General features: G+C 50.1%; 1 protein-coding gene across 2 annotated transcripts in view; it reads right to left on the bottom strand.

Moving 5' to 3' along the window:
• The window catches only part of CEP164 (centrosomal protein 164), a 52,022-nt gene that overhangs the window by 32,454 nt on the left and 2,820 nt on the right, over positions 1 to 16,748 (bottom strand). The window contains exons 4-10 of one of the 2 annotated variants that reach the window (XM_090027592.1): positions 15,666 to 15,777; positions 14,956 to 15,169; positions 11,993 to 12,277; positions 8,510 to 8,668; positions 6,850 to 6,978; positions 5,913 to 5,990; positions 1,861 to 1,971 (exon numbers count right to left, since the gene is read on the bottom strand). In XM_090027592.1, coding sequence (XP_089883718.1) covers positions 1,861 to 1,971; positions 5,913 to 5,990; positions 6,850 to 6,978; positions 8,510 to 8,668; positions 11,993 to 12,277; positions 14,956 to 15,169; positions 15,666 to 15,777 — 1,088 coding nt within the window. The remainder of the gene's footprint in view (positions 1 to 1,860; positions 1,972 to 5,912; positions 5,991 to 6,849; positions 6,979 to 8,509; positions 8,669 to 11,992; positions 12,278 to 14,955; positions 15,170 to 15,665; positions 15,778 to 16,748) is intronic. The other variant, XM_090027593.1, reaches the window with a different exon arrangement.

The raw sequence follows: 16,748 nt of genomic DNA, 5'->3' as shown, positions 1-16,748 counted from the left end.
CAAAACCTCAGTCTGTTTAGTAGCAGAGAGTTGTTTCCAAAGGACAGTGCTTTTGGGTCTGTAATTTTTGCTTGGAACCATCACCTAAGAGGAGGCAAGGCAGGGTGTGTCCAGCACAGTGCCCTCTTCGGCATAGGCCCAAGACCTGGCAGGAATTAAAGGCGCAAGTCTTCAGGCTCAGGAGGACAAAACCAACCAGAACACAAAGGCTGGTGCCCCGCGACTGTCTAGAGCTCTCTGCATGGTGCATGCTGCGCTTGGGAAAGGGCCCCCAAAGATCCAGCAACGTGGCCTGGCAGCAGGCGTTTGGGACCCTCACGGTAGCACAAGACCTGGACAAGCAGGCAACTTGCAGCACAGGTGTTTTGTTACCTCTGTTTCATTACCGCTGCAGCGAGAAGCCTCTGTACAGCACGTACCGTGCATGAGTGGCATGTTTTATGAGGGATTTTTTTTACCATGGTGTTGCTTTAAAGCATCGGCTGCAAGGATCCCTACAGGCTGTCGCTCCACTGAGAGAACTTCTCCAGCTCCAGTCAGCCGACCTATTAGTCAAGTTAGGGAAGGGCAGACAGCAACCAAATCACTTTCCCCTAATGCTGCACTTCCAAGTGTCACCAGCAATTGAACGGGGAACAGAAGGAAAGCCTCAAGCCCATCTACACAGCGGCTCCGTACCCAGCTAACGGTCCTATAAGCGTGCTGTGCTCTAGCTGGCTGGCCTTCTGGGGCTTGCCAGGGTAAGCAAGGGCTGGGAACTGATTTTACAATCTGGATGATTATCTTCCCTGGTCTCCTTGGCACTTCCCCCTTACGTGTGGATGCCAGTGTGCCCAAAGAGACGTGTGCCCACTGGCTGTGCCTCATGGGACGGTCTGCTCTGGAATTTACCCTTTTCACCACCAAACGTGCGAGAGAGTGCCTTTTAGGAAGGAGCTACTACCATTCCCACCACACAAACAGGTACGCTCTTCCCTCTGATGGGCACAGGCACCCGGCAGCATTCACTGGAGCACTGGTGGGGCCTCTGCGTACAAAGAGGCAGATGTCTCTTAGGACAAGCTCACATGAGCCAGTGGCACAGCTCAGAAACCGGTTTTTGCACAGCCTCGAGGACAGGCATGGGAAGCCTGGCTGCCATGCTGCGTCTGACTGATTGCTACACACAGCTCTACACAAGACACAGCTATGCATCTCTCACACAAGCAAAGCCTCCATTTTGCAAGGACAGAGCAAGTCCTTCTAGGCATTCGAGTGCTAGTCAGGTAGTAATTGGCTCCAGCTGGTCCTCCTGCAAGCTGGCACATAATCTACCTGCAGCTGAGTGACACGGTGTGCAACTCCTGCCCATCAAGTAAATTACTCCTGAACAGAACGCCCCCAGCCATCAGCACAGATCTGAAGCAAACCCAGCTGTATGGACGGGGCTAGATTTCAGGAAGCAAGTCTTGGTCTGCAGCAGTATCCTGCTCAGCACACCCAACAGTGCAGCCATGTCACCCGCTGGAACATACATGACTTTCATGGGCAGGACCACCGTGCAGGGAACTTATCTTTATTTTGCTTTCAACCAGCAAACCAAATGTGAGCTCTCTGGCTTTTGCTGTGGGAAGCCAGAGTCACGAGTTAGGGCTGTTCTCAGACAGAGCAGCCCACAGAGCGGGGCAGGCTCTGCGGCTGTCAGGAGGGATGCCTTCCCTGCTGCTTTGCAGGGCGGTAAGTCTTTCTCATGCACTGCCAGGGGACAGAGCCAAACTATGCAACCCCGATGCCACATCACAGCACTAGGAGCAAGCTATTTTCTACTCAAAGCTGCAGTGACATCATGCAAACCAGTGATGTCAGAGAGCCACTGGTCACCTCTCTCAGACTTCCCGTTTCATCGGCAGAATTCCTCTGGTGCTGGAGCTCGGGTTCTGTGACGTCAGCTAACCGGCTGCCACCGCTGTCCTCCTCTGCTTTGCAGCTGCCCTGATAAACGGGGTAACATCTGCTAGCCAACACGCCCCTGCCGCCCTCTGAACACAGGGCGCTTGCTCATCATGGCTTCCTCCCCTCCCGCCAGTACAGCATGGACTAATGACCCAGAGAGGAAGTTAGCAGTTTGCATCTTCCTTCTTACTGATGCTGTCTTAACGGCAGACAAATTACATTTCCAGAAGAAAGGCAGAAGCGTCACCAATAGGGAATCCCTCGATTCCCCCCACTTGTCTCCGGAACATAAAGGAGCTGGGTGGATTTTGATACTCTGAAAGGAGCAGAATCCAGAGCCCTTCAATGCTGGACTCAGGCACCTACTTCCCACAAGCTGTTCATGAAAATCCCAGGGACAGCACTAGATGTGCCACACACCCCCAGCCCCAACCCACCCATCCCCGTCGCTGCAGAATGCTTTACTGCATCGCTCTCCAGGTTCACCTCCTTGCCATGTGAACACAGCCTGGGAGCAGATTATCCAGACCACTGGCACAAGAGAGCAACAATTCTCCCCAGAGACCCCTCCACAGGGGAGCTTCGGTGCAAGGCTGCACAGATACTGAAAGGGGACAGGGAACCCATGTGTGAAGATACAGTCACAGCAGCTGCCAGTGGGTGAGCCCGGGCTGGACGGTCCTCAGTCAAAGTGCTTCCTGTGTCCTGCTTAGCAGCACGCAACCCAAACACCCAGGTGCCAAGCTGGTCCCACTACATGAGTTTTGGGGCTGCTGCTTGGCGAACAGTCAAAGCACTGGCCATTTAAACATATCCAAGCACTCCCCAGAGCAGGGGCTCACCCCACCAGCCTGAAAGCACTAGGTCACTACAGACATTTTTAACTGTGCTCTCTGCTGTAGTGAAGAGAACAGCGTTGTGAGCAGCCTGTGCCATTCCTGCCCTCAGCCAGCCAGCGCTGTCTTGTGTTTTAGGGACAGCTGGGGAGAGGTGCGATTTCCTTGGAATAGGCAGTGCTGCTCTCACACACGGCCCGGCATGAACACACGCAAGCATGCTGCACTGCGTGGTTTGGGTACAGACAGAGTTCTCCCTCCAAACACTACCATCTGGTAAAAAATATCATTGCTGGATTTTATTTTTCCGTACCACAGACAGACCACATGACTCCTGGAGTTGATCGGGAGAGGAATCTCCTCACCATGCACAGCACCAGACCCCCCTGGACAGTCTGGATGTCTACTGTCTTGCAAAGCATTCTCCATCCACTAACGCCCAGGCAGGGGCTCTCAGGCCCTTTCCATGTGCTCCACCATCCTCATGTGTGCCTAGGCATGTTAATGCCACTCCACAGCAATTACCATGTGAACTAGAGATACAGGCAAATCCATCCAAATGGGCTCAGAAACTAGTTAACCAGCATTAGCCCATCATTTCCAGCCCCACTAAGCACACCTGTCTTTAGAAAAGGTGCCGGTTCCATAGGTACAAATGACTCATGATGGAAGAAAACCGACTCTCCAATTCTTCAGCCTCTGGCTTATTCTGATGTTTCACCCCACTCCCTAATTGAGTTACTCCTTTCCCTCTCCCTCATTCCAACCACCACCCCTAGAGAGCGCTGGATTTGTTCCCAGCTGTGCTCCTTGCTCTGGACTGGCTTGTTTAATTTGGTAGTCTCAATTCTCACCAAACACCCCTGCACTTTGGCACGGCACTAACACCATTGCTTAGTGTCTCTGGACTCTTTGCTTCTGATCCCTGCCTGGATTCTTACCAGCTTGGTAGGCAATCTGGCTTCTTTAATGCTTCACCCCAGCACTTCATACGCTCATCTACGTAGGGCCTGTTTTACAAGCCCTCTCCTCCCTCTGATTTTGTTCATAATAAAACTGGAGAATGCCTTGGGATGCAGAGTGAGAGTTGGCCAACATCAATGTTTTTCTACTGCCATCTTATGGAATTACAAGTGAATAATAATTTCCAGGGCAATGTTAACAACCTGAAGATACCATCCATCCTGGTAACTAGTTTTTAAGATGGAGGGAGCCTCACTGGTGGGTGAGAACTGCCATTTTATCACAGATTCTCAAAGCCCCTCCACATCAGTGAAATGCTAAGAGTGCTGTGCAACTAGACACACGAAGTTAGGGTACATTTGCACCTTGTAGACTACCTAAACATTTCAGTGATGAACTGGGGCCCATCAGGCTTCTTGGTGTGCTGGAGATAATAGGAGCACGTAGCCTTCCTACTCCTGTCTAGGTTAATGCAATCCCTTGCACGGTTTGCCCAGCAAAGCTAACAAGCTCTCTGGCAAAGTGCTTTAAAGCTCAATTTCCATGCACCATGAAAAAGGATAATGAAAAGACTGTATAGCATCTTAAAAGAAATTAATTTGCCTTTCAGATGCTGGAGCCAAGTTTCCCCAGTAGCGAGACGGGATTAACATCAATGTGAACAGTTGAGTCTGATCACTACAGACTGCTTGCAATGCATGCCCCACTGTCTCCCTCTCATCTTCAACCTGATCACCATAAAGTATGCATGTGCAAGGAGCGGGCGATCCTGGGGAAAGAAATGCACCTCCTCCAAGCTGGATATGCTGTGTCACTGGTGAAGCATCACATTTGAAGGAAGAAATTTAAATCAGCAACATATAGGGACAGTGACAAAGGTTCATTAAGGAACCGGCCATCTGCAATACTCATCTGTCACCATGAAAATCACAGAACCAGAGTGCTCTTGCCAAAAAGAGGGGCAATGTTGAAACAGCAGGTTCAGGAAAGAAAAAAAAAAGCCCTGCTGACATCATGAAAATACTGTTTTCCTTACTGAACTTGAGAATGCCATTTCTCTACACTTCCTAGAAAAGGAAATGAGGCAACCAAACCCTGTCCAGCACAGATGCTACCTGATGACAACCTCAATTCATAAGAGGGGGGCCAAAAGGACGGTTGTGGTCCCTTAATCTTCTTCACCATCCCACAGCATGACAGGAAGCGTGGTAAGCATGGCTCAGAGCAGTGAGGTGTACCGATTCATTTAAGACAACAAGAAGCCACATGGAATCATTCACGGGAATACCAAAATGTTTCATAACTGCAAATATTATGATTAACTGTCTTTTGCAAGCAGAAATATCCTTCTGAGCACACAAACCAAAACATGCCCCTGCGCCCACTTGAGCGAGCAAGCACAGTATTTTAAAGATTTCTAATGAGGCAGGCAGGAACCTTCTGCCCTGCAATGTCACAAGAGTCCGATACCATCATGCTTTTCAACAGCACTTAAACTGCTCAGTAGATATGTAGTCAGCTGCTCAGAGTAGCTGTTTCAGTTAGTTCCTTTTTGCTCAGCTAATCATCTAAGTAGAATCTGAACAAGGATATTTACCTGCCTAGTTTCATTGGTTAGCCATGTTTAAGTGTACCTATACAGCAAAAATGAGAGTGGCAATTTTTTTTGCTATTGTTTTTAAATGGGAATTTTTATTTTCCCACTCCCGTTCACCAAGAACTCAAGGACTGGCTAAATTACACTCAAACTTTCAAAGCAATTAACCTTTGGAAAGAGATCTGTCAATAAGTATGTCATTCCTAAAGCTGATTTTTTTTTTTTAATTTTTACAACATAAAAACAAATAATTCACATAAACCTGTTATACAGCCTGAATGATGGTGACTTCTGTACAGCCATTTACACTGCTACAAAGAGCTATTTTATGGCAATGCAAGAGAATGTAAAGGCACGAGCACTATTTTAAAACTGCAACCCTGGGACCTCATTTACAAAGCCTGTTTCAAGCAGATGGTCTGTATCATTTGCAGACTGGGCATTAATGAATATAAAAGTATCTCAACTTCCAAGTCCTTCTGCTGCATCCAAGGAATGTTCACTGATTCATTACCACCTCGGCCTGAACTGGCCAATGTCTCCCCCAAGAACCAGCCATGACTCCAAGGGTGCTCTCTTCTTACCTCATAATCAAAACTGCTTCCCAGGGCACCGATGTCCATGTGCACATTTTGGAGCAATCCTGCTGTCCCTCGCAGACTCTGTGTGTTTGAAGAAAAGAAACCATCACCGAGTTCTTATCCGGACTCAGTTTTAGACCACATTGGAAGGAATTCTAAACATTGTACCAAGCAGATGTGTGGTAGCAGAACCAGATAGCACAGTGTTGAAACAGCATGATGTTAGAATCCAATTCATTTCAAAATTGCCCTCTGATGGCTAAAGACCCATGGCAGGAAGGTCTGCCATACAGACAGCCACCCCAGGAGAAAGGAACCTCAGGTGGGCAGGAAGGATTTGACCCTGACATCATCTGCAACTGTCTGTACCCTAAAGCACATGAGCAAGGTTCTCACTAAGGCTGAAGACATTTACTTCACTATAGCCCTACAGACAAAATGGGGTTAGATGCCCTAGAAGGGGCAAGGCAAGCTTGACAAAAGCTTGAATTGGCAGGGGTCATTGCAGGGCTCCTGGCACGGCTATACGAGTGCTCATGGAGCTCTGGTCAGGTGCTGGGTGACTGGAAAAAGGCCAATGTGGTCCCCATTTACAAGAAAGGGAGGAAGGAAGACCCAGGTAACTATAGACCTGTCAGTCTTACCACAGTCCTGGGGAAGATCTTTGAGAAAATTATCAAGAAGCACATCTGCGAGGGACCAGCAGGGGAGAGCATGACCCCAGCATCCGTTCCTGCCCAAGGCAGGGGGGCGGACTTGATGATCTGTTTAGGTCCCTTCTGACCCTAGCTATGATACACCTAGAGGTTCTGGAGCACCTGGCTGTTCCATGTTGCTAGTTCCCCCTCAGTGATGGCCTATCACTGTATATTCCACAGGAATTCCCTGTACCATTCACAAAATAATGCACAAACCCAGTGCACTTCACACATCTCACTACCTGATTCTCACTCTCTTCATCTTCATTTTCTCCTTCATCTAGAGTCATGAGATTTAAGAAGTCCTTCTTCTCGTGGATGAATCCCAGCAGGCTCTTGGCTTGGCCAGTGGCTTTAAGGGTCTGTGCAGGCTGCAATGTCAAAAAACAATGAAACTTAGAGAAGACAGGCATCCTGAAGCATGGCAACCCAGTCAACAGCACAGTGCTACCCTATGCCACAGGCTTCACCAGCCTAGCAGCACACCACCAAAAAGCTACAGATTAACTTAACTGTCCGAAGAACACTTGTTTTGCAAAGGCACCGTGAACAGACCCTAACTGGCTACTGATGTGGCAGTTTCCTTCAGGCTGCGCTTTTAATTAGGGCAAGGATTCCTTCCCAAGCCAGAATCTTCTTGCCCTCTACAGATATTAATTCAACAGAACAATTTGAAAGTGATTTTCCTCCCATTTTCTCAGAGATGGATTTGAAGCTCTTGGAAGGTGGGAGATTAATAGCTCAAGGGACCAGGGAGGGTTGATTTAAATTGCCAACTTTAATCAGCTTAGAAATCAGCAAGCAGGAAACCCTGATTTAAGGCTTTGATTTTTATCTCATTTTCATTTGAACTTTTGCTATGTTCTGCTTTTGTCTGGCAAAATTGGTACTTGTTCTTGTTAGCTGGGAGGATACAATACATGCCCACTTATTGAAACAATGACATGGCATCGTTTATTCAGAGGACTAATTTTTTACAGTTTTATTGACTATTTTATACAGGATTTCTGTCAGGCTGCACATGGACAGAAAGCAGAGCCTCATCTGCAGAATCCACAGCTGTCCAGGCTGGTCAAGTATTTCAACCTACCCCACTTCCAGGTGTTTAGCCAGTGATTTCTTCCAGTTCAGTGGCCTAACAGCCAACATGTGCTGCTCAAATAATTGCTTCTATTCTGTTTACGTGCCACGAATAAAATAGGGCAAGTTGTGGCCTTAACATGGATCAGTTTCAAATTAAATAAGAAATTAAGATCCTGAAAAATGCACTTAATAGAAATTGCTGGTGATGTATATCCCCTATGCAGCATCTGGGCCTGGAGCATCAGCTACAGTAAAGACTATTTTCCATCCCCTTAACGTGCCTTCTGCTTCCTGCTGTAGAATATCTTTGCTCAGCCTCCATGGCCCTCTCTGCACTGTCCAGAGAGGGGCTGATGTGGACACTCCTGCTAGAACCTGGCTGGGCCCAAGTGACTTTCTTACCAGATGGGGATGCGATGTAATGAGAACCCCTCTGTCCCACTGCCTAAACAAGCCAGCTGTTCTCCAGGACTGGATTTAAAAAAGAACATGTGGGCGCTCACAAACCAGGCTGACAGGCACTGATATACAAATGGAGATGGCTAGAAGGCAGGGAAACATTGCAAGCAATTTGTATACAATACATCGCACTGACTATAGTAGGAGCGTGCGTGGATCACTGCCACTTAGAGGGGTCCAGGGAAAGAGAGGAAGAACGTAAGGGGGCAAAAGCCACATAGACCAAAACAATATTTCCAAAGACGACAGGACAGAAGCCTCTGAAACGGGAGGCTAGGTGCCTGCTAGCTGTTGCAACCATTCTTCCAAATGTGCCATGAATGCAACTCAAAAGGATTTGCAGCTAAGAGGTAGAGTTACCCCAATTCCACCTCTGATCCCTGGACTGGGTTCCACAAAGTTTCCCACAGCAGCACTGAGCGGACCACGGAGCGCACCAGCAGGAACATCCACCAGACCACGTAGCGGAGCAAGATTTCCCAGGGGAGCCTGGGCAGGAGCAAGCAGGGAACCTGGAGACTAGGATGGGGACAAGATCAGTGCTGGTCCGTTGAGAGAAAGAACATGCATGACATGTAAATTATGTGCACACCAGAATGAAAATAAATCTCCCTCCCACTTAAACCCTGTCTGCCGACATTTAAACCACCCCCACCGGAAAGCTGTTCCAAGCAAGTGCAAACACGTCAGATGTATAAGAAACAGCAGGTTGGCTGACTCATGCGTACAGCCCTCCCAAAGGCCACGATGAATGCATGGCTGCTTGTTTTACACTAGCGAGGAGTCTGATTTACGGAGCTAATAGGTAGTATTCCTGAGCTGGAGTTAAGGGATAGGACACAGTCAACATTCACACACAGGCAGAACTACATGTACAGCCACAAAGACCATCACACGAATGCCTCGGATGGGGTTAGCATCTCTGTCCTATCATCATCGAATGCAGCCGGATGGTGCTCCCCACACTCAGTCCCTCAGCTGCTCTGTACAGTCCTGAGTCAGTGAAGCAGAGGCTAAGGCTCACAGATCGGATTGCTTCAGTAGAGAAAAAATGATTAATGTGTATTTATAACTGGACACTTATTTGTTCATGGCAGTTAACACTTTCAGTGAGGATGAACAGAAGGGTTAACAATGCTTCTGCTCTGGGCACAATCTTTCCTCCCATGCCAGCAGTGTCCCACACCAACATCCCGCCCACAGGGGAGAAGGACCACAGGGCTGCCCGCAGGAAGCAACAGCAGCCGGGCAGTGGAGCTAACCAACAAGATAGGGCACAGGCTCTCCCTGGCATTGGACTGCTTGGTCCTCCAGTCACCCACATGGGGATCAGACCCCCACTCCCCAAGTGCCACCCTGCAGCACAGTAAGACACGGCAGTCTCACCCAGATGGCCAGAAGCCTCCTGCCCTCCGTCAGCTGCAATATGCACCTCTGTCTGAGACAGAAGTGAGGCTGCAGTGACACCTTTAGCTGGAAGGTGAAGCTGTCCAGTGGCACGCAATTCTGTTGCAGAACTTCACCCAGAGGTTCCTAATGATCTCTGTACTGTACTTAAAGTACAGCCACACTCCCCTCCCCCAAGCAATTCCTCCTCTTCCATGAGAGCAAGCGTGAGTCCCATCAAAGCACTGACATCAAACAGGACAAGCAGGAGGAGAGGCCAAAGGCAAGTGGCCTGATGAGAAGAGGAAAGATTTGAACTACGCTCCGAGGGGTGGTCTGAAGAGCTACGGGCTGACTCCTGCCACAGAAAGCTCAACTTCGCTCCCTGCACAATGGAATTCCTCATCCAACTGTTTGCACCTCGCGGTGCATTGCAGCACAAGGTAAGCTGGAGGGGAACGCATGCTGCAGTGATGCCCACAGTATGCCAGCATGGCTCTGTGTCACTGCTGTGACAGAGCACGTGCACTGGCAAATCGGAGCCTCCTGTGCTCTGTGTTTATATAAAATTACAGACTGAAAACACAGTTAATTCACTAGCATGCTGGGGGACGGGGAAAAGGAGAAAGCTGTGCGCTGATCTCTCCTCTGCCGAGCCATCGCCAAATCAGCAGTTATAGGGTAAATTACACATTCTGGGCTTAACTAATTACTGTCTACAGATGGCCATTAACTATGTGTATGGAGCTGTGGATGTTAGTTGTCCTTCAGCAAAGATAAACTCACTTCCATTGGGCTAATTAAAACTTTCAGGATAATCTGCAGTTTATCTGATATTTATAGTCATAGTTATTATCAGCTAACTGAGTGCTACCACATGCTGGTAATTAGAAACTGGAGCTAGCAATTCGGTGGAGTCGCAGCTGGATACCAGCAATAGGGGAGCACAGCAATTCATTACCATTACACACATTGACCTTTTATTTTATTTTATTCCTTCAGAACAAACGATTTGGCAAGTTCTGATTAAACCGAAGCAATTACTTATGAACAAAGAACAAAACAGCCCAGAATGTTCCTCGCAGTGATGTGGCAGATCCTGCTGTATGCAGCAGAGGAAAGAGCCTTGTATTAGATGCTGTGGCCTCCTCCTGCCCCCCCAGTGGCATACAACATCGTTGTCTGGCTTGCAACAGGGACAGCGCTCATTCCCATCACCCGTTGGGGAGAACGAATGAGGACCAAGCACAGACAGCTGCAAGGAAAAGCAAATCAGCTGGGGTGTTTGACATCCAAGATCAAGCATCATCTAGATCCAGAAGCTTCTATGTTTAATTAACGAGGCAATCGTAGCCAAGGACAGCTGTCCTAACAGGGGTAGGAAAGGAACAAGGACCCTTTGCATTTGCTGTTTTATCAAGTCAGGAAGGGTGAAGAATTTGCTCCACAGTATTCAGAGCCAAAGGCAGTAGGAAAGCACTGCCCTGCACCCAGTGCATGTTCCCACCTCCCCATGCCAACTGCCAGGCTAGCAGTGGCAGGGCTTTGAAGGGCCTCTTGGGTCCCTTTGGTTCCCCAGGGGAAGGGGTGGAAGAAGGATGGGGGGGATGCTCTCAGGCTGGCACCATGCCCTCGCCTCTTTCCTGCTCTTCTTTTCACCAACCCGGCCAGTTTGTCCAACAACCTGGGACGCAGGACACCACGAGCAGTGGTGGATGTTAACACTACAGTGTCTCGAGAAGCTACTCATAACGCCTGCCTGGGATCATGGGGCTAGTCCACTCACCCTTTTTCCCCCCAGTATTTAACAGAATAGATGGCCATGTGGCTACAGCGCAGGGCTGACTCAGGAGACCGGAGTCCATGCCTACATCTGCCATAAGAACCTTGTGCAGCTTTACCTGCATCACTTATGTCCTTGGCCCCTGTCCAGACAAGGTAATGAGGAAGTGGTTCCATCTCCCCACGTTTAGCTGTGTGGTCTGCTTGGACTACAAGTTCCCTAGGAGAGGGAATGTCCCTCACTCCATTTGTGTGTATCACCTATTCCAGTGGGGTCCCAATCTTAACTGGAGCCTCCGAGCAAGTGAAACACAAATGATAAACAGCAGGATGGGGACGCTGTAACTCGGTGTGGCCATGCCAAGGTAATTCCCCATTGCAAGTGACCCGAACTATAGTTTAGAAGGTAAGAGTGTTAATTCTTAAGTGGCAGAATAATACAAGAGACAACTAATATAGTACTTACCAAGCAAGGAAGATCAGCTGCAACCTGCACCTTAGAAGCTTTAAGCAACCCAGTAAAATACCTGCCACATCAGCCCGGGGGACTATCACCTCTGTTTGGTTTTTCCTTCCTAACAATTAGCTAAGCGCAGAAAAATACTGCAGTCTCATGTCCTCAGAGACCTCATCATAGTCCCATTACAGAGGGGGTTGAAAAGCTAAGCTGCCTACCTCATCATTGCCTGCTCCGTCCCAAATCTCCGCTGTTCTGCTCTGGGTCAGCTCCACTTCCACCTGCCAGTAGAGCCTGCTGCTTTCCTGGCACTCAGCTGTCTGACAGAGCCAAGCAGGAGGAACTCGCAACCCTCCGGCCAATGCCTCTCTCTTCAGCACATCAGGGGCTTGCTCTGGCCTGCCCTCTCTTTCCTCTGCTTCTTCTCGTCCTTCCTCCTCATCCCTGTCTCGGGCACCAGACAACCCACCAAGTTCCATCCTCAAACCGGCATGGGCAGACTCCTGAGGCACAACGGGGAGGGGAGTCAGCAGAGGCCCCTTAGCAGACGCAAGCAAATCCAGGTGATCATCAGACTCACAGGAACTCTGGGGATCCCAAGAGAAGTTACTGCCCTCTCTCCAAATCAGTGATGCAACGTTATCAGCTACATTGCTTGAATGGCTGCTGCTGCATTCAGACCCCGCACCACTTGCTGCCTTTTCTTCTGGTGCAGCACAAGGGAAAATCGATTCAAGGAAGCAGGTTTCCATCAAAGCAGTAGCATCCACTCCGCTTCCACCCCCAGCCTCTGAAGCATGCAGCATTGTCTCTAACGTCACACAAGGGATGGCCAAGAGACCATCGGCCTTGGAAGCTCGCAGGCGTGTATCGGGTTCAGCCACCCTTGCCCATTCTGGCCCCTCTCTGCCTTGCCAGCTGCTGGTCATAAAGCACTTGCCCAGCCTGGTGGTTGGACTCAACACTGGCTCATGAAGGTTTTTTTCCCTCCTGCTCTCCACCATGTTGCTGTGTGAACTCAGCTCTTCTGGGAGACTCTGAGCAACCTCTTCCGGCAAGTGCAGGTCTTCCATGGGGCTGGCATGTAGGGGAATCGCTTCACGTGTCTTACCATGGAAAACAGGGTTAGAGGCACAAGCAGCCAAAACAGCTTCCCTGACTGTGGCTCGCAACAAAGCTGGACCTCGCTCCTCATCACCAGCCGGGCCCCTAGATCTTTCTCTGACTGGCAAATCATTTGCAGGCTGGCAAACACATTCTTCTGTCGTTTCTTTTTTCTTCTGGTTTTCAGACATCTGTTCTTCCACAAATAACAGGCTTTGGGCCTCAAAGACCTCTTGGGAACCAAGTACGGTTTTCCCATTTTCAAGGTCTGGTGAAGAGGATTCCTTTGACACACAGGAATCTAACTCCGTTGTCCGAACCACATCTAAATATTCAGGTTCAGAGTCAGAAAAATAAAGACAATGTTCCACTGAGTTGTCTGGGCCCTGCTGGGTGCCTGCATGTGATTTGCTAAAAGATGGACCTCTTCCTAAAATCTCCAGATCAGCTAACATTTGGCAAGTTCGGCTAGGCTTGGATGAAAGAAACGGCTGCAGATTATTTGGCTGAGTGCCTGAAAACAGTGCGTCTGAGTCACTCGCCTCTGATGACTGACTCAGGGTCATCCTTTCACCTTTCTTAAGGAAGCCCTCGTTCTTAATCTGGCTATTCTGTTCTAGATCAGGACTAAAGCACCAGGAGGGCAGGATGGGAGAGGATATTTGATAAAAGGATGTTGAAGGAAGAATCCCTGGCTCTGGCTGCATTTCCTAAGTGGACAAACATTAGCATATAACTTAAGCATGAACCATACAACTACACATTCACTCTTATCTAATGCCCAGAAGGCCACAGGAGAGAGGCTGCTGCACTTGAAGAAGAAACACTCTATTGAAGTCTCTCAAACTGGAGACTGGAGCCTTTTCAATCAGTCCCCACCTGGGGGATTTCTACCCACTGCAGTCTCTGGTCCTCTGGGTTTGACGTGAGGCAGACCTTCTCAGCCAGGCATGTATCACGCTGCTGGGTGAACTGGGAAGTTCTCCCTATTTGATAGGAAAGGAATGGTTTGCCAAGGAGGGGAGGGTTGGTTATTCTTGTTGCCAACTAACAGTGATACATGGCAACATACTGCTTTTTGAAGCTGCACACGGTGCCTAGAAACCAGAGTGGCACATGCCTGGTCACTGCATAAACAACACCTGTCATTCTTTTCAATGAGACAAACAGCTCCAAATGTTTTACAACCCCCTGCCCCGTACACACACATACACACGTGTGCACGTGTGTGTGTGCACGTGCATCCCATTACAGCACAGCCACTGGTCTAATCCCAAGAGAGGTGCCAGCAGCTCAGGGCTCGGAGCTCTGCACTGCAAGGGTGAGGGATCTGATGGGGACCCACAGCACAAGGAGTCTGGAGGGTCCCAGCTTCCCCTTCCACGTGCACTGCAGCTCATTCCACCTATCTGCCAACCACCAAAGCAGCTGGACGCCTCAGCCGAATCATCCGGGAGGAACAGCTCACCGGAAAGGCCTGGGCAGCCACGCACACAAACCAGAGCAGCTGCCCCTTGGGCCTGTTACAGCCTCGTATTGATTTGAGAAGGGGTTTACAACCTGCTCGGGCCATCACAGGGCCCTTGCAGCAGCTCACTGTCATCCCTTGCTTCTGGGAGCAGGAATGGGAGGATAGAAGAGGCCACTGAACCCTGTTTTCTTTCTAGCTCGGAGCCCATCACGCACAAGGGCAGAGGGGGCATCAAAGAAACCCAGATGATGAACTGTGGGGAAAACAACCATAAGAACAAGAAGTGTTGAGAGATGGAGAGCATGAAACCAGTCATCACTGCTGCCCAAGGAGTTGGCTCTGTTTTTTTGGGTTTTTTTACCTCAAAGGACATGGTCCTAAGACCAAAACAAGTGTAAAGCAGAAGCACACATGCTCCGCTTAGCTCTGCACAGCAGCCATGTTGCCCCACGACATGTGGGCAGACTTATCGAGCCTACAACCTAATACCCCAACAATACCCCAGCCCCACAGCTGCCATCTCTGCTGGACAGCCATTCCTGTCCCCACTTCCCAGGCTGGCCCTCCCTGCGTGCCCGAGGGGCCCAGACCGTGGGGCATACTCACAGCAGCCAGCTTCAGCAGCTCTCTCTCTTTCTTGTCTTTCTTTTCCTTCTTTTCTTTTTTCTTCTTCTTGTCCTTTTTCTTGGTGTCACCATGGGCTGAGAGCTTCTCCCGCTCCTGGATCACGAGCTCCCGGTAGTGCTCATCGCATGGGTGGTCCCAAGTTGACTGGCCGTTGGCAAAGTTGAAGTAATAGATCTCACCAGTAATGTCCTGACTAACACGGAGGAACAGGACAGGTAGACAAGAGAAAAGGGCTTCAGTTCCACTCACACATACAGCATGCCCCAAGGCAGCAGTGCAGGCACAGCCTCTTGTCTGAGGGGCTCAAGGGCTGCAGAGACTTCAACCCCCCCACTGCAAGCATGGCAGAAGAGGAGCAGTGCCCCAGCTAAGCCCATGTGCACAGGAGGAGGAAGCAGCAGCAGCCCCTCCACCACCACTGCCCAAACTGCTGCCTCTCCCTCTCCCAGGTGAAGACATTTCAGCCACTGCTGCAGGGCCACAGCATCCCTCTAAAGGGTGCAGAGGTATCAGACCAGTGGCAAAGCAGGCACATGGTGACCAAGCGTGCCTGTTGCACAGCTGGAAAACCGAGGAGCCCTGGCATCTAGTCACCAGCTCCAACCACAAGGCTCCTGTGTCCATTACTTAGGCTACCACGTGCAGGGGTCACCAGTCTACTTTAGCAGCTGCTCCTCTGGAGTTCTCACCAGGGCTTCCACTCGGGAGGCAGGGGGGCCACGATACCTTCCTTGGCCAACCAAATCAACTCCGGCTCCTTCTCAGGATCGATCCCAATCCCCCGTGCATAGTCACAGATTTCTGTAACACAACAGAGTGGGGACAGCATGACAGATAGCACACACCACGTGGTATCACACAACCCGGCCCTGGCAAAGTAGAGGATGGGCGGGGCAACCCCGGTTCCAAGGACACACCGAGCTGGAAACAACATCCCACGTGCTCGGGAGCATCTCACAGCCAGCCGGCAAGGCTGAATACTACGCCGGTGGGAAGAAAGAGGCAGCCAACACTAGTCTGCATGCAGGGGAATGGACACCACAGGCCTCGGCCTCCCTTCGGCCCAGCCTATGCCAACATTAACTGCATGAAGTCAATGCGGCTACTTCAGTGAAAACTGGCGCATGCAAGAGGACAATCGCCTCAGGAGCCCGGTGTCCGGCTCGTACCGTTAAGTCTATCATCACCCCTGGAACCAGGCCACCCAGCTTTCCTACTGCAGCCTGGTCGCAGGCAAACGGGGCAGCGTGTTTCAGGGTATGCTGACTAGTTTCATAGTTTCATAGTAGCTAGAGTCGGAAGGGACCTAGGTAGATCATCTAGTCCGACCCCCTGCCTTGGCAGGAAAGAGCACCGGGGTCAGATGACCCCGGCAAGGTGCTCATCTGACTTCCTTTTAAAAATCCCCAGGCTAGGAGCCTGCACCACTTCCCCTGGAAGCCGGTTCCAGGCCCTAGCCGCCCTGACTGTGAAGTAGCGCCTCCTAATATCTAATCTAAACTTACCCTCCGCCAGCTTGTGACCGTTATTCCTGGTCACTCCTGGCAGCGCGTGGGGGAACAGGGACTCCCCCAATACCTGCTGATCCCCCCTGACCAGTTTGTAGCAGGCCACAAGGTCCCCCCTTAACCTTCTCTTGTGGAGGCTGAACAGGTTCAGGTCCCGTAGCCTCTCCTCATAAGGCCTGCCCTGCTGACCCCTGATCATACGAGTGGCCCTCCTCCGGACTCTTTCCATATCGTCCACGTCCCTCTTGAAGTGTGGCGCCCAGA

The sequence above is a fragment of the Crocodylus siamensis genome, chromosome 14, assembly GCF_052110815.1.
Source record: "Crocodylus siamensis isolate JL-2025a chromosome 14, ASM5211081v1, whole genome shotgun sequence".
NCBI classification, from domain to species: Eukaryota; Metazoa; Chordata; order Crocodylia; family Crocodylidae; genus Crocodylus; species Crocodylus siamensis.
The sequence above is the reverse complement of the archived record's forward strand: the minus strand, read 5'-3'. Positions and strand labels throughout refer to the sequence as shown.